At 38.0% G+C, this 23941-nt stretch overlaps 1 protein-coding gene across 2 annotated transcripts in view; it reads right to left on the bottom strand.

Moving 5' to 3' along the window:
• BUB1B (BUB1 mitotic checkpoint serine/threonine kinase B) overlaps window positions 1-23941 on the bottom strand; it is a 55257-nt gene that overhangs the window by 7098 nt on the left and 24218 nt on the right. For both annotated transcript variants that reach the window (XM_043985735.1, XM_043985734.1), the window contains exons 10-19: window positions 21086-21198; window positions 19134-19222; window positions 18752-18798; window positions 17712-17772; window positions 17508-17607; window positions 14652-14932; window positions 2847-2998; window positions 2525-2665; window positions 2094-2194; window positions 414-575 (exon numbers count right to left, since the gene is read on the bottom strand). In XM_043985735.1, coding sequence (XP_043841670.1) covers window positions 414-575; window positions 2094-2194; window positions 2525-2665; window positions 2847-2998; window positions 14652-14932; window positions 17508-17607; window positions 17712-17772; window positions 18752-18798; window positions 19134-19222; window positions 21086-21198 — 1247 coding nt within the window. The remainder of the gene's footprint in view (window positions 1-413; window positions 576-2093; window positions 2195-2524; window positions 2666-2846; window positions 2999-14651; window positions 14933-17507; window positions 17608-17711; window positions 17773-18751; window positions 18799-19133; window positions 19223-21085; window positions 21199-23941) is intronic.

Below are 23941 nucleotides of genomic sequence, written 5' to 3'. Positions count from 1 at the left end.
CTCCTTGATCCCCCATCCTCCACAAGTCACTCTCTCAACCGTATCTTTCTTAAGGTTCCCATAATTCCTACCTGACACAAGAAGTTATCCCTTCATACTAGACTGTAAACTCCAGAGGAATATTATATTCATCCCTAAAGCCTCTGCAGCACCTAGTCCAGTAGTTATATACATACTAGGTACAAAAAAGGTATTAGGTGCATTGAACAAAATCTTCATTCCAGTCACTTCACTCAAACTCATGCTTTTCTGATGAATGTTTATGCCAAATAGATAAGAAGCTGACCCAATACTAGGCATACAGGAACCATTATCAAAACCTCTGCAGGTCACATTTTACTACTTGAGAAATAAAGCCATGTTAACACCTTTAAAGAAAGTATTCCAAAAAGAAAAAAAGTATTCCAACAAACCCAAAGCGTGAAACAATTTATATTCTGGTGCAAAATAATACAGCCATCTTGGTACAGATAACAGCTGCAGTCATCACTGAAATTGTGATCAAAGTCTTCATTCAGACGCTCTTTTAACTTGAGGATCATATAATAATCCCATGGAACAGGCTGAGAATACACCTGAAAATGATTATTTAAAAATAAAAACACTAATTTTATCAATTAAGTTAAATTAATAGTCCTTAACCCTTCCTTTCTTTCCCATTCTCTACAGAGGTGGTTAAGTCAGGGTGGGGAACACTGCAGATAATGTCAAACTTTCCTCAATATTGGTTAGTTTTGATAAACTGCTTCCCCCCCCCCTATTATTCTATTATAAGGGACTGCTCTTTGGAAGCTACTACTTTTGGGAGGGTGAAGAGCTATAAAAACAAAAGATATGAAGCCACATTTATTTGAAATATAAATAAATCAGTCTGTCTTAATGGATTCAATGACAACAGGGTTGTGACCCAGAAATCTCAAGCTCTACAAACAGCTGCGACAAAGAGGTAGCCTTGGCTAAATCACTTCTATGGCAGTTCCACTTCTAAAATGGACTAAATGTTGCAGACAAAAAGCTGGTCAAGTGAAATCTTTTAAAATTCTAATGCTAATTATAAAAGCTTGGCATTTTAATCACATGAGTACTGTCCAAGTACAAAAATGTATTATTGGAACTGCTCTATGTCTATAAGGCTACATAAAGGCAGTTCAGTGGTGATGTGGACACAGTGCCAAGCCTGGAGTCAGGAAGAGCTGAATTCAAATCTGGCCTCAGACACTCACTAGCTGTGTGACCCTGAGCAAGTCACTTCACCATGCTTGCCTGTTTCCTCATCTATAAAATGAGCTGGAGAAGGAAATGGCAAACTATTCCAGTATCTTTGCCAAGAAAACCCCAAAAATGAATCACAATGAGTCAGACATGACTGAAAACAACGAACAACAGAGCCATATATTTGTATAAATGAATTATGATTCGTCATGGCCATCAAAACTCAGTGACCAAAGGGTACAGGGCAGAGTAGTAGCATCCTACAGGTATCTTCATCTCTTAGCCAATAACCCTAAGTACTTCTAGAGGTGCTGGGGGATGAATGGAAGGGTAGAGGAAATACTCCTAGAGTTTTCCTCTTCCTTGGTATGAAAAGAGTAATTTTATTTCCTTATAAATTGGTCTTTTATCCAATTTAGCCAATGGTTGGATTACTAAATAACATCTCCTCCTTCAGCACACCTGAAATACTGATCTGAGCTAAATCCTTCCACATTTTCTTCTCCAGATGAGGTAAAGATGGGATTTCTGACTTATTTTCTACTTCCTGCTCTAGTTAAAGGGATTTTTTTTTTAGCTGACAAGAGTCTTTGCCATTGTCAGTTCCCAAATCTGGTGACTTAAAGCAAAAAGGCCTACATTAGGTCTGATGGATTCTGCTTTTTGTCTAGTACCTGTTACATGCCCATGAATCTCTGATTGATGTTATTTGACCCTAGCTTAAATTAGAGATTGGTCTATGGACTTTCAGGAAAGGGAATTTTGTAGATTTCTGGAGAACCTAAAAGTATCAAGTACCCACATGGTTACTGATGCTAGATAAATCTATCCACACAAACTATTTAAGGATGAAGTTGGGAATACAAACAATTTTTTCCTACCTTTATTACAGTTAAGTTTTCAGAGTTGACCCAAACTCCCCAAAATATCCTGTAATCTTCACCAATTAGGTTTTCCTGTTTGATGCAGTAATCCTTATTACCTGTTAAGAATGTTTTTATTTTTATGAATTATACAAGAATTGCTACACTTTGGCCTTAATGTCTGGCTTAAGAGCAAGAAATATTACCATATTCATATCAACTGGCATTTAGAATAACTTTCAAAATAATTTGTTTTAATTAAAGAAGGGTCATTGGATAAATGACTTATTGCTGTTGACTAAGCCCTGGTTCACCAATACTTTTTATTTCTATTAACGGTATTTTTCCTGCCCAGAAATTTCTAAAGAATTTGCAACAGCACCCAAGTATGTAGGTACCTAACCAACTGCAAGTGTTAAAAAGGGACGTATGCTTTTAATGACACTTACCTAACTCAATCTCTTTTTCCACTTCTAACTCAGGCATGGATCTCTCTTCTAAATAGAATTCTGGAGAGGCCCTTAACTCTGGCAGTGAGTCTAGCAGTTGCCTACGTTGCTGTAAGCACCAGGGTGAGAGAGAAGAATTATCTGCAGGGGCAGAAGTGAAAGTGTTACCCAATAAATCTGAACTTAAAAAAGAAATTTCAAGTGGAGAAAGAACATGGAGTACATGACCAATATTTACTTACTAGAGTCACTTCCAAGGCCATTTCTCTAAAACATCCCAGAACTCAGTGAGCTAGTATTTACTAGGCACAGAATCACTTACCCAAAGGATGAATGATGCTTTCATCATTAGTAAGTTCCAATTTCTCAGGAATCTGAAGGTATTTAGTTGAGGAAATACTTGTAATTGAGGAGGCAGAAGAGCCTGAGAACCCAGAGGAGCAGGTATTTTCTTGACTGTTTTCCACAATTGGGCTGAAAGAACCACAGGTGAGTCAACTCCCAGCAGAAGCAATGAATGCTAATTTGCTCTCATCTAACTGAAAGTCATTAACTAAAATAGAGGTAAGAATTAAACTCTAAATTTCAACTGCCTTTTAAAAAAGTTGCTATTTTTCAACAATATCCCAAGTTATTACTGTTTTTTAAAAACATAAATAATTTCCAGTTATACATTCTCTATACCTTCCTACAGAGAAAATTCCCTTATAACAAAGATAAACAGTTAAATGAAATCACCTGAACAAGCAACCATACCCTTAGTCCCTCACCTCTATACGGGAAGAAAACGGGTTTCTTATTCCTTATCTCAGACTAAGTTTACACATCATCCATTTTAGAATTACACATACACACCCTCCAACTTTAACAGGAATTTCTTTTTACATTATTGTGGCTGTTGTGTATGCTGTTTTCCCAATTCTGTTAACTGTATCCATTTAGTGAAATCTTACCACTTTTCTCTTAATGCCTCACAATCTTTAAAAAAAATTTTTTTTAATTATAAAAGTATTATTTTCTAGTTACATGTAGAGAGTTTTCAACATTTGTTTTTATAAGATTTCTAGTTTCAAATTTTTCTCCCTCCTTCCTCTCCCCTCCCAAGACAGCAAGTAATCTGATATAGGTTATATATGTACAATCACATTAAACATATTTCTGCATTAGTCTTGCTGTGAAAGAAGAATCAGAGCAAAAAGGAAAAACCTTAAAAAAGAAAAACAACAGCACCAAAAACAAAAGAAATAGTATGGTTCAATCTGCATCCATATTCCACAGTTCTTTTTTTTCCTGGATTTGGAGAGCATTTTCCATGATAAGTCCTTTGGAACTATCTTGTACCATTGTATTGCTGAGAAGAATCAAGTCTATCACAGTTGATCAATACATAATGTTGATGATACTGTGTACAATGTTCTCCTGGTTCTGCTCATCTCACTCATCATCAGTTCATGCAAGCCCTTCCAGGTTTCTCTGAACTCTTCCTGCTCATCGTTTCTTACAGCACAATAGTATTCCATTACATTCATATACCACAACTTGTTCAGCCATTCCCCAATTGATGGGCAACCCCTCAATTTCCAATTCCTTGCCACCACAAAAAGAGCAGCGATAAATATTTTTGTACATGTGGGTCCTTTTCCCTTTTTTATGATCTCTTTGGGAAAAAGACCCAATAGTGTTATTGCTGGGTCAAAGGGTATGCACAGCTTTATAGCCCTTTGGGCATAATTCCAAATTGCTCTCCAGGATGGCTGGATCAGTTCACAGCTCCACCAATAATGCATTAGTGTTCCAATTTTTCCACAGCTTCTCCAGCATTTATTATTTTCCTTTTTTGTCATATTAGCTAATCTGAAAGGTAATGCCTCACAATCTTAATTTCTTAAGGCCCAATCCAATTGAATTCTGACTGAACAGAAATACTTAGCCATTTTAACATAACAAGCAAACTTTGGGTTTCTGAGTTATTCAATTATATTTATGGACCTTGTTGACATTAAATATTACACTGAACTATATAGCTATTTATATTTTTTATAATTGTACAGAGTCCATTTTTCATTTTGCCCTTTCTTCTCATTTGATTTTTCACTTTTAGTAAACTAGGGCAGGTACGGGAAGTGAAACTCAAATTATTTAATGTTATTAACACAATGTTCCAGGATAATTCCAAAGGATCCATGATGAAAAATGCTATCCACACCCACAGAGAGAACTAATGAACAGATTGAAGCATATTGTTTTTCACTGGTTTTCTTTCTTTCTTTTTTTTTTGGCAACATGGCTAATATAGAAATAGGTTTTGCATGACTTCATATGTGTAATGGGTATCATATTTTTGCTTGCCTTCTCAATGGGTGGGTGGGTGGGACTAGAGGAAGAGAGGGGATCTGGAACTCAAAGTTTGAAAAAAAGAATGTTAAAATAAAAACAATTTGGCTCCCTATTAGCATACATGAAAATAATTAGGATTTTTGGATAATCTTCAGATTATTATTTCTGTGGCTAAATCCACTGGGCTTCCCACTGAGTTTAGTGCATCCCTCAAGAAACAAATTTCTTCCTTCCCATGTTCCTCTTCTCTGCCCATCTTGGATTGGTAGTCTCCTCGAGGCTGATTGATGGTCATGAATTCCCACTTTGCTGCATTATTCCTATTTCTCCACAGATTCTCCTACTACTGCAGTATGAGCCCAGGCTTAAACTATCTCCTCCTAAACCTTTATCTGTATTCTAATCAGGCCTATTCCTTTTCAAAGGCCTACACAACCTGAATCACTCAGCTCCACTGATCCGTTTGGAATCCTACTCTATACTCAACAAACAGCCTTGAACTTCCCAAATACCACTCATTCCATGACCCTTATTCTCTCCCCAAAGAACACCTTATCTCTTACAAAACTCTTCACTGGAAGTCATTCCTTTTCTAATTGTCCCAGTTCACAAGACTGAGAGAGAAAGGGTAGCATTTATTGTTTCCCTGCTTTCATACTACTCTTCTACTAGTCTCTCAGCTTCGAGGTTACTTTCTAAAATTGCTCTGTGATTTTTGTACCTCATTTTCCCCCTGATTCATTTCCTGCCATCATCCTCAGGGACCTGAATTTGGGAGAGTCTGTTTGAACTTTGCTTCTTTCCCCATAAAGGGCAATGGGGAAGGAGATAGATATCGGCAGAAATAGTTTAAATTCTTGATGAACCCAATAAGCAGCAAAGGATTTCTCACACTCTGGCTTACTCCTGATGAGAATATTTAAAGGCTACTGGGTTTTCTTACTCTCTATTAATGGTTCTCAAGTTATGGTCTGCAGACCCTATGTTAGGGTTAGGGGGTCAACAAAGTCAAAGCTATTTTCATAATAATACTAAGATGCTGTTTACCTTTGAAAATACTCTTCCTTTTTCCAACTACATATCTGTGAAGCCAGAATTTTTTCACATACTTCCAACTAAAACAACATATCATAACATATTGAAAGCAGAAGCAGATTTGAGAATCCAACTGTTTTCTATTAGGCCAGATATTAAAGAGACTTGCAAAAATATGTAAAAATGCTATCCTCATTAACTTTTTTGTTTTGCAAAATAGTTATTTTGCATACAAATGTTATTCATGTTAACATGTTTATTATTTTAAATGAACTGATGAATGTTTTCCAAAAATTATCTCTTTAATTTTAATACAGTAAACATTGATGTACTCCACAAAAACAAAAGCCTTTTGGGATCCTCTATAATTTTTTTTTTATGAGCAAGATGACTTTTATTTCCATCCTTAATGAAAATCACAGCATTATTTAAGAAATTTGGAAAATCTTAAAATAATTTAAACTGAAGAACAAACAAAAATAACTATAAGATCTTAAAGGGAAAAGATATTTTCAATGATGAGGATAAATTATAAACAAATTTCCATCCCCAAACACCATTCTGATCAAAAGCTATAGTCTCTTATAACTACTGTGCAAGCCAAATTATACTTTTTGTGATTAAAAAAAAAATGCTGGAAAAGACCCCCCCTCCCTTTTTTTTTGTAGGGCAATGAGGGTTAAATGACTTGCCCAGGGTCACACAGCTAGTAAGTGTCAAGTATCTGAGGCTAGATTTGAACTCAGGTCCTCCTGAATCCAGGGCCGGTACTTTATCCAGATCCTCTATAATTTTTAAGAGAGTAAAGGGGTCCTGAGACCCAAAAGTTTGAGAACCATTGCCCAATATGCATATTCTTATAAATGTTGTTAGTGCTCAGCCCAGGACCTGGCATACAGTGGGCACTTAATAAATATTTATTGATTGATTGGTGTCAGTGCCCTTTGTCTACTCCTGAACATAACAACCATGTAAATTCCCAAAGTTCAGGATATAAGGTTATACTGTGGTTCTGGCAAAACTGTGGTCTCTTGATTGAACTGCACGTGTGCTAAGGTATGTCTCAGACTGAGGACAAACAGAATCCAGGGGCTCTCAGATACTTACTAGCTGTGTGACCCTGGTCAAGTCACCTAACCTAACCCTGTCTGCCTCAGGAGGAAATGGTAAACCACTCCAGTATCTTTGCCAAGCAAACCCCAAATGCAGTCACAAAGAGTTGGACACAACTGAAACAACTGAACCACCACAACAAACTACTATCATAGAACTTCATGCCCTCTAGACCTTCAGTGTTTCAACTCCTCATACCTAGGTAACACCTACCATTTTATTTCTCTACTATTGTCCCCAGTCTGCCAAATATCACTGAATAAAGCCATGAAATCAACATGACCTCATTTACTACAAATTTATGGTCTATAGCCTCAGCTAGGTCCTTGTGATTGGCTATTTCATTTTCTCCCAAAACTGTTTCAAATCTCCTTTTTGTTCTCAACACTTCCCTTTCCTTAACATTTATAGCAGATGACAGCTTCCTACTTTACCAAGAAGATTAAGAAATACATCATGGCCTCCCCCAGGCCCCCCACCTCCCTTCTCCAAAACTTCTTTGGGAGTCATTACACCTCTCTTTTTTCCTTTCTCCTGATCACGAAGTATCCTAACTCCTAAAATCTTCTAAATATGCCTTCATCCTATTCCCTGCCCATTTTGCTCCAGTAATCATCTCCCCCCTCTTTCATACATCTCTGGTACAAAATGAAGCATACGTGGTCAAAGGGGGATAACAAATGTTGGTTTTGCTTAACTATACTTCCTCTGTTACAGGGGAGAATTCTATTTTGGGGCATAGAAGGATGGTGGTGAATGTCATTAGGAAACAATAGAAATGCTTTTTTAAAAATTCAAGATTTATCTTAAAAGGCCTGTCTCTGACACTTACTAGCTGTGTGAATGGCAAGTCACTTAACTTTTGTAAGCTTTGGTGTGGTCATCTACAAAACAGAAATAATAACTGAAGGAACCACCTCATACTGTTGCTGTAAAGGTAAAGTGAGATAATGTATATGAAGTGCTTTTAAAATCTTACATCACATTTAATCATCAATTATTATTACTGCTGCTTAATGACACTTATTACTATTATTAAGAATATTCAGTAACTCTCTACTAGCTGAAGGAAAAATTATGGATTCCTCAGCTTGGTAGTTATCCATCTTTATTTCCCATTACTCTTTTCATATATTCTATATTCTAGCCTATCTAAAATGCTTGTTGATCCCAAACCTCCTCTCCCTCCATGCCTGTGTACCAACTACCCCTTGTACCTCACTTCTGCTTATAAGCTCAACTGAAGACCCACATCCTATTGGATGTCTGACTCTCTCTGCAACCCCATTTGGGATTTTCTTGGTAAAGATACTGGAGAGGCTTGCCATTTCCTTTCTCCAGTTCATTTTTACAGGAAGAGAGAGTAATCAACAGTGACAAAGGCTGCAGAGAGGTCAAGGATGAAGACTGAGAAAAGGTCATTGGATTTGGCAATTAAGAGATCACTGGTAACTTTGGAGAGGGCAGTTTTTGTGAAATGATGAGGTCAGAAGCCAGATAAGGGATTAAGAAGAAAGTGACAGTCGAGAAAGTAGAGGTACTTATTGTAGACAGCCTTCTCAAGGAAGTTAGCTACAAGGGCAGAAGAGATATAGGACAATAGTTGGTGGGATAGAAGGATCAAGTAAGGGTTTTTTGAGATGGGGACAATCACAGGCATGTTGGAGGCAGAAGGTAAGAAACTAGTAGACAGGGAGAGATTGAAAATAAGGAACAAAAGTGAGGATAACATTTCCTTTATTTCCCACTCTCTGAAAAACTTCTTGTAATCTGACTTTCAGCTCTATTACTTCCACAAAACTGCTCTTTCTAAAGTTACCTCATTGCCTGTATTGTAAAGGTTTTGAGATTTGCGAGGTAAAATAAGCACACACACACACACACACACACACACACTTCTAGAATTACAAGAATTTTGCCACATACAATGAGCTTTTTTCTGTTTTATTCTGACTTTGCCTTGGATTCTGACATGCTGACAAACTACTTAAACTGTATACTTTATCCTCTGTTTTAAGAGAAATAATTCCCATCAATCTGTCCTTGGCTTTCTTCTTTATTCTATGCCTAGGCAATTTCAGTCACTCCAAATGGTTTCAACTATTGCTTCTGCACCCAGTTCTAACCTTTCTTCTGAGATCTGGATTATATCTCCAACTGTTCTATAGAACAATCACCCTGATGTCCACTGGTTACCTCTAACTCAAAATTGTACTTTTCTGACTTCAATTTTCAATATCGAATACTAGTAACATTAGTAACAATATCCAATATTAGTAACATTAGCATTCACTCAGTCTCTTGCTTTTGGAGCCTTACTGTTTTGATTCTTCACTGTTTCTCACTTCTCATATCCAACTGGTAACCATTTTACTTACAACCTGTCCATTTTACTTACGCAGCATCTCTCAAATCTACTCTCTCCCCTTTATTTCCACTGCTAACATCCTAGTACCGTTCATCATTACCATCTGCCTAAACTGGTTCAATAGCCGTATATTTATATACCATCATCAGACTAAACACAGACATACTCGCCTCACCCCTCGGCTCACTAGAAAAAGCACTGGAGATTGGAGGACAGACACAGAAATGCACTATTGGAGCTTTGAAATGATCCAGTCATTTTTGAAAGCAATTTGGAAGTCTACCCCAGGAGTCACTAAACTGCAAATCCAGCCATACCCATACCACTAAGGAGATAAATAAGAGACAAGGGGAAAAAAGAGAGACAGGACAATATGGCAGCACTTTTTGTTATAGCAAAGAACTGGTAAGTAAGGGGTATGCCCATCAACAGGAAAATGGTCAAATAAAAAATATCATATGGATATAATAGAATATTATCACACCATACTAAATGATGAAAGGGAAAGATTCAGATAAACCTGGAAGAACTTACATAAAAAGATGAAAAGTGAAGTAAGCAGAACCAGAAGAACATATAAGCAATGGCTCAAATACTGTTAAAAGAAACAACTCTGAAAGACAAAAATAGCCATCTGATAAATGTCAGGGCCAGCCATATCTCCAGGGACCTATGATGAAGCATACTACTTGTTTCCTGAAAAATGATGGATGGACTAAAAGTACAGAATGAGACATTTTCAGACAGGGCTAATGTGTGGATCAGTGTTGTCTGATTCTATTTTTTATACTAAAGGAAGGGCTAGGGTGGTGGTGGTGGAGATGAGACTTGGGGGTATGTAGGAATAATAATAATATAGTAATAGTGATATAAAAAAAGTCAAAAAGAAAAAGAAATGTCATTGAAGTGTTTTTGAAAATGAACAGGACAGAAGGAAGATCAAGAAAAAAACCCCACAGAAAGGCAGGCAGGTAGAATGTTTCCATACTTTAAAGCAAAGTGTGAACTCGGGCCTGACATGCCAAGTCCTGCACCATCTGGTTCTGCTCTTCCCTTTGCAGTGACATTCCTCCTCTGCCCACTCTATGTTCCAGTCCAACTGAATTATCCTTTCTCTAAGACTATGTCCTGTCACCCTCTTCTCTATGCCTCTGCTGTTCTCTGTGTCTACAGCTTTTACTACTGACTTTGATACACTGAGCCCACTTAATCTCCTTGCTGGCCCTGGACAACCATCTACACACATCAGCTTCAGATCCCAGCCAGCCAGTCAGACAGCGGGCACTCTCACCATCTGTTTGTTGTTCCCCAGTGGGCCTTCAATTATGAACTTAATAAATGTTTGTTGAATGAATAATGCCTGATTTCCCAAAGCCTCAAACCTATTCAGCTCCCCTCGCTGGAGGCTTTGATTCCCATTTTCCCTTCCTGACTTCTACCTTGGTAACATTTCCTTCCCTAGCACCTGAAGGAACTCCTGTTCCAATGACAAAGTACGGCCTTTCCTCCCAGACCTGCTACTGGTATAGGGAAAATGCGATGAGGAAACACCTTCTAATGCAGATTATTCCATCAATAAACATTGATCAACCCCCAGCTGTATTATCTTTGATTGGTGGTGATGAGTGTTTGTCTATCTCATAATGTACTGCACTGAGGCAGTGTATGCTGGGTAGACTCTGGGCCCAGGTGGGAGATGAGATGTCAGGGCATAGGTCATTCTCTCTTGGTGACACAGTTACAAGCCCCTTCTAACTGTCTCTGACTAGACCCTGCTGAAGGCTCTTGTCTGCCTGTGTCTGACCACAGCTTCAGGCTTCCCTAATTTGCCCCTAGTTCCCAAGCTGGAAGACTACCATGCTCCCTGCTCTACTAGCTGGCCTTTTCTCTCTGAACACCCACCTTAGTACTCAGCTACTGGCAAAATGCACTTACTTTTTCCTCGGATTTCTTTATAATTTCCTTGGTATTTTTTAAACTCCTTATTGGAGTACTCATGGAAGAACTGGGCTGTTCTAGTTTCACTCATTCCACCATATTGAACAGAATCTCCTTCTACTCTATTTATATAACCAGTCTAACTGTTGAACTGAAAAATTAACTTTCCCCTAAGCTCCCATGACCAAGAAAATATAGTGCCTACTCCTCTATTTCCTCTTCCTGCCTCTTAGGTTTTTCCAGACTGAGTTTCCTAATTTTTCTAAATCCCTACAGAATAGGTACAAATAAGCTGATCTCTGGCTACCACAGAAATGTTTCATTAAATTAAGTGAATTCAGTCTTACCCCAATACCCAAGTATTAAGGACTACTAATGTGCCATTCAGTCTCTCCTAGTCACTTGAGGATTACTCATTAGCACTTAATTCCTACCAATTACTCTAGTCATTAGAATGTACAGTCATGGGACAGCTAGGTGGCACAGTGGATAGAGCACCGGCCCTGGAGTCAGGAGTACCTGAGTTCAAATCTGGCCTTCAGACACATAACACTTACTAGCTGTGTGACCCTGGGCAAGTCACTTACCCTAATTGCCTCACTTAAAAAAAATGTACAGTCATTTAAAAGGGTACACAGGAAATGGCTAGACCAATGTACACATTGGAAATATACAAATAAAGGTTTTTAAAATTAAAATTTCTTTATGTCCCATGTAATACTACCTACCCCCCAACTCAGTGGATAAGCTGAAGGTGGAAGGTAGGCCTTCCTTAGTCTTCAATGTTGCTCAAACTATACCACTGTCCTTCAGTATCCTTTTTTTAATAAAAAAAAAAGTATTTGTTCAGATATTCCTAACACATGCTTTCCCCCACCTAAAACTGTGAAATTAGGTAAGTGCAGCAAAGATATGAGCAAATAGAGAAAAATGGAGAGATTAAAGGCCCTAGTGAGTATGAAAAACAGATTTAGAGAGAGTGAGAAATCAAAGGGCAGGAGAGAAGGGAATTCAGAATTTGAGATCACAGAGATCACAATTATGGGTGACAGTGCGATCTAAGATACAACCACTCCTTTGCATATCTGTAATAGAGTGAAAATGTAGGTCGGAGTTGACATTGGTGAACAAGGGATTCAAGAGGCCCAGTGGATCATTCAAATATATGCTGAATTTTCCAAGTATGGGGGGGGCAAGAGTAGGGCTAGTGACCTTCAGAACAGTGAAAGAGTTGGGTGAGATATAAAGTACGTGTGCATCCAGAGGTAGGAAATGCTAGAAGAAAAGAAGGATGATGCTAATGAAGACAGCTGACAAGAGAAGCTGTTTTCCAGGGCTCCCCTTTTTTGTTTTTCCCGCTTCGTGGCTAATCAATGTTTACTGAATAAATGAAAGAATAAAATAGTGATTATGCAACTTTTCCTTTAAGAGTCAAAGCTCCAAAGTACTTAGTTTCATTTGTTGACATCATCCCTGAGAAATGAGAGGGGACCAAATGATGGATGACTACACAAGATCATAACAGCAGAGAATGAAGAGAAGAGATTTGGGAAATGCTAAACATAGTGAACACTAAACACCATCACAAAGGATGAAACTAATTATATTCGGAGAAGAAACAATCATATACCAATACAGGACTCAGTTCCACAGACTTCTTAGAGCACAGATCAAAATCATTATCAAATTATAAGAAAAAAAAAAAAAAGAAGATATGACCTGTAATTAAGGTAATGCCGACCTGGCTTAAACAAGTTTTTAATGCCCTCAAAATGAGGAATTACACCAACATGCCTGCCACTGTTTCCTAAGTGGAGAGAAAATCTCATCATTTCATGGATACCATTAGAATGCCCAAGCACCATGCTCCATTGCCCTCACTGTATGGCTCACCTCATATCTCTCTCCTGGACTCTCATTCGGGCTACTTCTTCTGAGAAGTATAAAAGAATAAAAGAATCTAGTAGGTATCTTAGCCAATAAATATTTGACCTCCTCAAATTAAAAGATTCTACAGCTAAAGAGCAGCATCAGTTTAAAAAATAAATTTGCTCATAAAATCTTATGGAGGAGCACCGGCCCTGGATTCAGGAGTACCTGAGTTCAAATCCGGCCTCAGACACTTGACACTTACTAGCTGTGTGACCCTGGGCAAGTCACTTGACCCCCATTGCCCTGCAAAACAAAACAAAATCTTATGGAGGAGGGGCAGCCTGGTATAGTGAGCTGGTCTTGGAGTCAGAAAACATACATCTCTATATATGTGTATCTTGGACAGTCATTGTGGAAGGATAAGCAACTAGGCCTGGAATTGAATAAGATGAAAACGGGGATTGGACTGCATTTAAGAAACTGCACAGTATTTTTAATGATCCCAAACTTCTCCCTGAAATAAAGACCTACCTTTTTAACCTTAGTATTCTACGAGTCACAGAATGCTAGTTTCCAAAGAATTAAAGTTGCAGTTCATTCAAAGGTCAATGGAGAGGCACAGGATAGGCGTGATCATAAAACATAAGAGAAACTCTCTCAGAAGAAGTAGCCCAAAGGAGAGTCCAGGAGAGAGATGTGAGGCGAGCCATGTAGTGAGGGTGATGGAGCATGGTGCTTGGGCATTCTAATGGTATCCATGAAATGATGAGATCAAGAGAAAGATCCCTAGCATGGGGTCTAATACACCCCCAGGAGAATGCAGGAGGGCACAGACAAGACTCAGATAGGATAAAAAAATGTGGATCTGCACACTATTGGATGGAGCATCCACAATGAGCTGATCACAGACAGAGAGCTGGAAGGGACTTCAGGGCCATCTAGCATACCCCCTTCACTTGAAAGGGGAGAAAACTGAGAGGTCCAAGGAATGATTTGTCTAAGGTCAACAGTCAATATCATCAATCAAAACAGGTGATCCACATGTGCTACAGCTAGGGAAAACTTATACACACTAGATAATCAATAACCATCTCTGTCCACTGTCCTTTCCATTGGACTCCACTATTTTAAACCACAGGCATTTGAAATCTAACAAAATAAGTATAACTCTAGGGAAATTATGTTGTTAATAATATTTGGGTAATGCTAGTTCATTTGAAGGTTAAAAACATAGTAAAATAGTGGCTGTTTAACATTACTTGGGAAAATGAGAGTGAATCTCTTATGTTTCAAAAAAAATTCAAAGCCAAATTCTGAATGTGATTTAGAACCACAAAAAAGTTAGAATGAAATATACCTGGTATTCTTAAGATAAGCCATATTCTTGGGAAATTGACAAGTATACACAGAGAGGAAGGAAAGGCATAAATATGCAGATTCATGTATATTATAAGCCACAATTACCTCAACTTCTTAATGCCAAGAGCTTGGTTGTAAGTAACCTCACAAACAGTTCGATGGCTTATAGAATTTCTCTTCAACTGTAGATCTTCTTCCTGGAGAATTCTCTCAGAACTGGCAGACAGTGGGTGCTTCTGTGTGATTATTCCATGAAAAGGAGTTGATACAAAGCGAGCTGCCCTAACAAAGTCACAAGTGTCTTCTGGGTTGGGGCATATAGGCATATTTCTAAAACCTGTGATAATGGCATCTTCACTCAGGGGCTCAATTCCAATGAACTCATCCTGAAATATTTAAGAGAAAAGATTTTTATGAGAAATATTTTAATCAGTCCATGAATTTTTTTAAGCTAGAAAAGGCCTTGGACATTAACAATAAATTCCTTGAAGAATTTGTGTCATTAAATTGTGCTTATCTTATATGCATAATCTAAGAAGAGTACCTATTATTAGCACCCTCCAGACTGTAGGCTTTGGCCATCATTGTAGATCTTGAAACACTACATAAATGTGAGTTATTATTTTGTACCTGAAATGCCAAGTCAGGAATCTCATTGTGAAATGCAAGTATCTCTGGGTTTTTAAAGGCTAACCTAGTAGAGAACACAACCTTTGACAGGCTCTACCTAACTAAAAAGGCTTCAAAAATAAATCCAGCAATGAAATGAAAACACGTCTTAGCTCAGCTAAATCCAGTCAGACATCATCAAGTGACCAAATGTTTTAGTCATAATTCACAAAAACCCTTTACCAATGCATGTATAGGTAATGATCAGCATCAGTGGAGAAGTACCTTTCTACCTACACCAATGAAATCACAGAATCTTGAAGTATTATTATTACTACTCACCTAGAAAAGATTTCTAGTAAACTTAATCATTCCCCATGGTTCTATAAGTCTTCCTCTTCCTACGCAATGAACTTTTGGCATAGGAAGTTTGGTTCAATAAAATCAAATGGAAGGACAGCTAGGTGGCACAGTGGATGAAGTACCAGCCCTGGACTCAGGAGGACCTGAGTTTAAATCTGTTCTTAGACATTTGATACTTACTAGCTGTGTGACCCTAGGCAAGTCACTTAACCCTCATTGCCCCACCCCCACCCCAAAAAAAATTAAATGTAAAAGGAACATCAGAGGCAAGACAGAAAAGTCTAGTAGTGACATTAAGCATCACTGAAGCTAGAATTTTAAAAACACCAAAGAAAAGATCTACAGTCTGTAGATCTGTATACATTTTATGCAACCACTTTATAAGCTTAAATGTGTTCTGTGGGAAAAATGTAAATGGATATTAAATAGAAGTTATGAAATAAGATATTAAAAAAAGAATCCCCTCAATGTTTTACCCACTCCAATTAACTTGAGAGAAGTCTTTTTGAAAATACCATATGGCTCTAGCAAAGCTATCTAGAAGAAAATAGTTAATCTTTTTCTAGTCCCTTATTCATTTTTTTTTGTTTTGTTTTTTTGTTCTTTAAGTGAGGCAACTGGGGTTAAATGACTTGCCCAGGGTCACACCCTTATTCATTTTTATTCCAATTACCTTCTTCTTTATCCATTTGAGAAAGCTCTTAATGTGCATTTCTAAGTTTTCACTGAAGACATTTTAGGGACTTGTCAGACAGAAAAAGACTTTCATAGAAGAGCCAAGCCCATAGGAATGGGAAAGAAAAGATACTGTTAAGTTAACTTTAGAGATCATCTAGTTTTCATCTCCTAATCAATTGCAGGAAGCTTTCTATGATACCCTCTCCACAGATAGTTGCTTAGCCTTTTGCTTGAGCAGATGAATTGATCCATTGCAGCCTCACTGTTGGATGGCTCTTCATTAGAAAGTTCTTTGTACTCAAGAGTTCTCTATACTCCGGACAAAGGTAAAGTCTTATAACTTGGATAACAACAACAACAACAACAAAAAGATCCACTTCACAGACACAGAATGAAAAAATGATTAAATAGCAAGTGTTCTGATAAAGACCTGAGGATTATAGTGGACTACAAGCTCAATAAAAAAATAAGAAAAAGTAGTATAATGTAGCAGCCAAAAAAAATTAATGCAATTTTGAGCTACATTAATAGAAGCACAGTTTCTAGGAATAGGAAGATGATAGGCCCATTGTACTTTGTCCTTGGCAGACCTCACATGGAGTGTTTGTTCAGTTGTGGGTGACACAGTTGGCAAAGGGGCCTTCAGTTCATACTATGTAAGTAAGGGATAGTTAACTTGGAGAAAAGATTCAGAGAGGATAGGAGAGTTGTATTCAAGTACTTGAAGGGCTGTCACGTGATGGAGGAATGAGACTTGTTCCATTTGGCCCCAGAGAGCCAAATCAGGTACAATGGATGCAAAGGCAAGAAGAGAATTTAAGTTTGATGTCATGAAAAGCTTCCTAACAATTAGGGCATCCATAGTTGATCTTCACACAGACAGTAAATGACCACTTGTACAGGGAGGAGTCTTTCTGTGTTGGACGAGGGAGATGCTGAGGTGCCTTCCAGCTCTCAAATCCTATTGATCTGTGATTCTTCTTCATTTGATCCCTACCCATGGCAATCATTGCTCCAGTTCTGCCCTCAGGAGGACCAAAGAATATAGTCATTTTTTCCAGATGACAGAAGTTCAAAAATTTGAAGGTATTATTATGTCACCAACTCTCTCTCTCTCACACACACACACACACACACACACACACACACACACACACACACACACACACACACACTTTACAGTTCGTGCCCCATTGACCTGGGGGTTATATAGTGATGCAAATCCTACCTCATACATTTTCAAATTTAGTCAGCACTAATGCAAGAGGTTTTTGCTCAAGTTTATGTAAGAATATTGCTACATATACATACTTCTAAAGGAAGATCTTCCTTTGGGGTCATGTCTTCTGAAGATTTTAGAACAGCAAGGGCTCTTCGTTGGCCTGATGCCTGTAGAGGCTCTGCAGGAAGACTTAAGAGAAACACCCTCTGCTCAGTACATTTCTTTCTGAGTTGGCACAGTCACCCCCTAATTGAGCCTCAAATAAGTATGAATATTTTTGAAGCAAATCAAACCTGATTTTCTGGTTTTCTGTAGGAACAGATTCATCAAAAATGGAGAATGACATGACAGGACCTATAGAACAAGACAGATTGAGTAACAAACTAATTTTTAACATAAATATAATTCTTTTAAGTCAGCTTCCCACCAAGAATTTGGTTCATTAAGAATTTCTTTAATACTCCTTTAACACAATTTGGAAAGGAAATATAGTTTTTAAATCAGTAATAAGCAAAAGCACCAAGCCAAATCACATCCTTAGCTTTTCCCTGTTTTTTGGTAAAGTACTCCAAATTTCACCCTATGGCCTGAACTGCTGAATACCAATACTCTAGCTCAATTATCTAGCATCCTGGAAGATGCTTTTTGGCCATTAGTCCAGGTTTACTCTATTTTATACAAAAGATATTCTAATTACATGTTAATTAAAATGTTTGGGTGCACCTATAACATGCCAAATCTGTGGTTCCAAATCCTGCAAGGTAGCATGTCACTCTGCTCTGCTGCATCTGGTACTATATTCAAAAGCTCCCTTCCCCCCACAATCAGTTACAAATGTTGACAGTCAGGTTAGAAGAAATATAGGAATTCCTGCAGAACAGCCTTGGTTATCAAAGTCAATGAGCCTTAGATGATTAGAACACACAAGGCAAACAAGAGAGATCCTTGATGACTACAGGAGCAGAGTCCTTGGTAAAACAATAGTTAGTTTGCCTCCCCTCCCCCCCAGCTAACTATTATTCTAACTTCTTTACCATAGTATCAACTACTTTTTCCTCAAGACCAGAAAGGTTTTCATTCTGTGATCTGAGGGCAACAAATGTAGGAAGACTGTTGACCTCATATAAAATCCATGAAAAGATTAAACCATTAATATAGTCCCTTTAAACAACAAGATTTTAGAGGCTTCATGTGGAATCAAAACACTATAAGAAATGGACTTTTCCATTCCTTTTATCATAATCAGGAAACTTTATGTTAACTATTAATTACTATGCACATGTTCCCCCCATAGCAGCAAAATTCCTTTTAGAAATTTCTGAATATTACTTACCTTTAGAAGATAGTTCCTTCCAAGTGTTTTCTACAAGTGAAGTCTCCCTGTTAAGAGGGTTACATTTTTTAAAAAGCCATACTAATACTTTAAAACCGAACTGTGCTTTTATTAAGCTTAAATCCAGCTATATGAATTCCTCCTTAGTCTATCTAATTTCCAAGGCAATGAAACCATTCTAAATCTGTGACCACCAAGTACCCGACCCTCTCCTTGGCTCTAGTCTACATTCAAAATACTGCCACGAAACTGTACTAGGAAAAAATGCAAGACCATAAGTCATTAGTATAGAGCCACTTATATTTCAAAATGCTCTTCTGTCCCCCGCTTTCCATTAATGAAGCATGGTCCTACTTGAAATAATAGCTCAGTGAACAGAGACCTGAAAAGAACCTTCTCTCCTGGCATGTCCTGAAGGCTGGAAGCACATTCCCCATCAGCTATCTCTCCTGTTGGCATACTTTCTCCAGGCTGTCAACATTAAACAAACAAAATCAATGAGTCACCACACTCCAGAAAAACACACTAAGTACTTTCAGAAATTCGTGTTTTGTTAAAAAGCAGTCTTGACAAGAATTAGAAATCCTGAGTTCTCTGCTGTTACCTTGCTGAAATGAAACCCACTCTCATGTTAGCATCACCTTACTGCCTCTTTTTTGTAGATGTACATGCACCTTCTCATATCAAGGTACATGCTATACGACAGGGGTTTTTCCCCTCACTTTATTTATTTGTTTATTTTTTAGACAGGGTAATGATGGCTAAGTGACTTCCCCAAGGTCACACAGCTAGTAAGTATTAAGTGTGTGAGGCTGGATTTGAGTTCAGGTCCTCGTGAGTCCAGGGATGGTGCTTTAACCACTGTGCCACCTAGCTGTCCTTCCATTTGATTTTATTGAACCAAACTTCACCTACCTGCCCTCCTTCCCCTTTTTTGGTGTCATGGACCCCTCTTGTTAGTCAGGTGAAACCTATGGACTCCTCAGAAAAATGTTTTAAAATACACAAAATAAAACACATAGGTTAACAGCAAAGGAAACCAATGGTATTAAAACACAAGTTGACAGGAAGGCTGTGATGGATGGTGGCAGGGCTAACTAGCAATTTCAAAGTAGTGATAAGCAGCAATGCTGGTCACCCTTCACAGCTTGTTTTCCTCCCACCCTCCCAGCCTTCTTACACTTGATGCATCCTGAGTACTCCTCTACAATCCAGAAGCCCTGCTGTCCTTGCTGTTCCCTAAACATAATACCCCATTTCCCCATGCAGTTCCTTTTTACCACCTGCTTCCCATTATTTCTGCCTCATGATTTCTCTGACTTCCTTCAAGTTTTGGCTCAAATCCTATCATCTTCAGGAAGCCTTTCCTGGTCCCCCTTGACGCTAGTGCCTTCCCTCTGAGATTACCACTGAGTTGCCATGTGTATATCTTGCATGTGCCTAGCTGTCTGCATTTTGTCTTCCATTAAAAAATGTGAGTTCCTTCCTTGAGGGAGGAAACTGTTTCTCCCTTTCTTTTTTTATTGGGTGACTATATATTTAATATAGGTAAGACCACAGTAAATATGTTTAATAAATGCCATTTAATAAATACTTATTGAAATCTGCAATAATTGTAGTAATGTGATATGAAAATATCTATGATTTCTATTGGTGATAGTCACAAATTATAGTAATACTACTGTGATTTGTTGCTTATATTCCTAATCAAAGGAAATAAAAGTTTAATTCGACATTAATGATTTTCCCCATTCAAATCCAAGATCCATGGATCCCTAGGTTAAGAACCCCTACTTTAGGGGCAACTAAGTGGGGAAGTGGATAAAGCACTGGCCTTGGATTCAGGAGGACCTGAGTTCAAATCCAGCCTCAGACACTTGACACTTACTAGCTGTGTGACCCTGGGCAAGTCACTTAACCCACATTGCCCCACCAAAAAAAAAAAAATTAAGAAAAAAAAAGGAACCCCTACTTTAGTGGGAATCATGGGGGAAAAAAAAGAGTTCCATGACAATTTACATTTCCAACATAAACAACTATAACTATTTACAAATCTAGATTTAGCCTAATGATACCATATAGTATATGCTGAACTTTTTCAGAAATTTTCATTTATCAATGAGAGACTAAGCCAAAATCAAACACTAAAATATAGGCTTTGAGTTTACCTGGAATCTCAATTCATACTATTTACTCAATGCCCCTTAGCTTTTCCTCTTCAGTAATATATTTTTAACTATGTGAAAAATAATAATCCCCAAAGGAAAAACTCCAACACAACTTTCAGCTCAACTTTTGAACCAATTTGCTGTTACTAATGGTTAAGAAATTTACCTGATCACATGGCCTTTCTTGCTGGGTTGTCTGGATTTCCTTTAGCATCTTCTCCATCTCCTCGATCTGCTTCCGCATCTCTGCTCTTTTCTGTGCCCCAGTCAGCAACTCAACTGGTGAGAAGGAAATCTAGTAAGACATTATACTCCTTAACAACCCCCATTTTCTTCTATTCTTAAACTGTCTTTTTTAACCCACCATTCTAATTTAATACTGATATCAATCAATCACATGCATTCGTCAAGGACCTCCTATGTTCTAGGCACTGTGGTAGGCAACTGGGTGGGGCTATAAAGACAAAGATGAAACAATCCTTGCCCTCAAGTTGTTTATCTTCTTTTGAGGGGAAATGGTGCATGCACACCATACAAGTACAAAATAAATACAAGGTAATTTGCAGGAAAAGACACTAGAGCTGGAGATACTAGGAAAGGCTTCATATAGAAGGTACTGGTACTTGAATTGAATCTTGAAAACTAGAGAGTCTAAGAAGTGGAGGTGAGAAGGAAGTACATTCTGAATGGAGGAGGGAAATGGAGTGTCATGTGTGAGGAACATCAAGAAGTCCAGTTTGCTTAGAAGGTTAAAGTACATGAGAAGGAGCAACATGTAATAAGAAATGCTGCCTTTTCTGTTATTATATAAGGGACTGGCACTTGTTCCTTTTTGTGGCCCTAGTCTCAAAACCTCTCTTTATTTCACACATTCTTCCTATTTCTGGCCCTTAATCACCAAGTGCCTATTGGATATTGAATTTCACATATCCCATAGGCATCTTAAACTGAAAATGTTCAAACAGAACTCATTGTCTTTACTTTTCCCATTCCCAAACATTACCATTATTGTCAAGGGTACTATCATCCTTCCCCTCATCCAGATTTGTAATCTCTCTGTCATCCTAGATTCCTCTTTTCCCCCACACATCCAATCAATTCCCAAATCTTGTCATTTCTTGCCCTATTATCTCTCTCACACATATATTCTTACTCTATTCATACAGCTATCAACCACATTTAGGCCTTTATCATTCATTCTTTGCAGTAGTCTTTTTTTTAAGTTAATATCTTTTGTTTTTACATCAACTACATTTCTTGCTACCTCCCTTCCTCTTACCTCTCCCAAAGAATCATCCCATAACAAAATTGTTATAGAGAAAAAGAAAAAAACAGCAAAATCAATACATCCAAAAAAATAATCTGATAACAAATTCAATGTTCTACACTCATGGAACCCCCACCTATCCAAAGAGATGGTGGTGGTAAACTGAGGGATATAGCTTTTCATGTCTCTTTTTTGAGGCTTTTTCAATTGCTTTCTAATTAGACTTCCTGTTTCAAGGTGCTCTCTTCCTGTTCCAATCCTTCTTCCACTTAACTGCCAAAGTGTTTTTCCCAAAGCATAGGTCTGACAGTGTCACTCTCCTCTATTCAGTGAAGCTCAGTGGCTCAATCTTTATTTGGAATTTAAAGATCTTCACAACCTTCTGCTTTCACATCCTTCCAGCTTTTTTAACACAGAACTCCCTTGCATGTACTCACGTGTCCACCCATACCATTTACTATACCTCACAATGCTCCACCTTTTTTGTGCTTCTGCACTGGCTGTCCACCACACCTGGAATACTCTCCTAACCTCCACCTTTTAAAATCCTTGACTTCCTTTAAGACTCCGCTCAAACACAACCTCCTCTGGGAGGTTTTTTCCAATCCTCTGCTTCTAGTGTCTTCTCCATAAGGTTACCTTCCATCTCCCTTATACTTATCTTTTATGCATGTGTTGTATCCTCATTAGAATGTAAACTCCTTGAGGGAAGGGATTTTTTTCTTTTTCTTTGTGTAACCATTGCTTAGCACAGTGCCAGATACAAAGTAAATGCTTAATAAATGTTTCTTGACTGATGTATTTTTATATTAAAAATATAATAAACAAGGACCAACAATAGAGTTGAATAATTGTCACTAACTAAAAAAAAATTACTTTACCAAAGGATTTATAAGGATAGAAACTAAATACAGGGGGGCAGCTGGGTGGCACAATGGATAAAACACTGGCCCTGGATTCAGGGGGACCTGAGTTCAATTCTGACCTCAGACACTTGACACTTACTAGCTGTGTGACCCTGGACAAGTCACTTAACCTTCATTGCCCCCCCGCCCCCGCCCCCCAAAGAAAAGAAACTAAATTCAGTAGGCAATGAAGAAGTATAAAGATTACATACAAAGTCTAAGGTAGGATATAAGTCTGTATCTTTCAGTTGGATAACAAATTCAAGCCACTCCCCAACCCCCAACCCAAGTCACTCTCTTCCTAGCTGAGAAGATCAAAATTCAAATTCTACACTGCTTCTATAACCATGGTGCAGTTTGGACTCTTCCTAAACATCTCTTAGCCACTAAAGAAATGGCAATTTATCATTTCAAATTCATAAAAAACATGCTGTTAGGTGTTCACTGTATGTCAAATATTATGCTGGGCTCTAGGAAAAAACACAAAATTTAGCTAAGGCATGCTATGTAAAAATACAAAGCTGGGGATAGAATGTACAGATATAAATAATTAACAGAATAATATGTGATAAGCCCATTGAAGAAGCACAATACAAAATGCTTTGTGAAGTGGGGGCTAGAAGCAGTTATTGATTTGAGGGAGGTGAGAAGCAGAAGAGGAACTGGCAGATTCATGGAGATACAGAAAAATAAAAATTCAAAGAGTAGCAAGGGAAAGCACAGGAGATTCCAGGCTCAAGGAGCAAAGGTATTGAGGCAGAAAGGTACAGAACTTGCTTAAGTAAAAGTAAAAGGACTGTGATAAATTTCCACAGTCAAAGAATTAATCCAATAATTTGACAGTCAACAA

This window comes from Dromiciops gliroides, chromosome 2 (genome assembly GCF_019393635.1).
Source record: "Dromiciops gliroides isolate mDroGli1 chromosome 2, mDroGli1.pri, whole genome shotgun sequence".
NCBI lineage: Eukaryota > Metazoa > Chordata > Mammalia > Microbiotheria > Microbiotheriidae > Dromiciops > Dromiciops gliroides.
The sequence above is the reverse complement of the archived record's forward strand: the minus strand, read 5'-3'. Positions and strand labels throughout refer to the sequence as shown.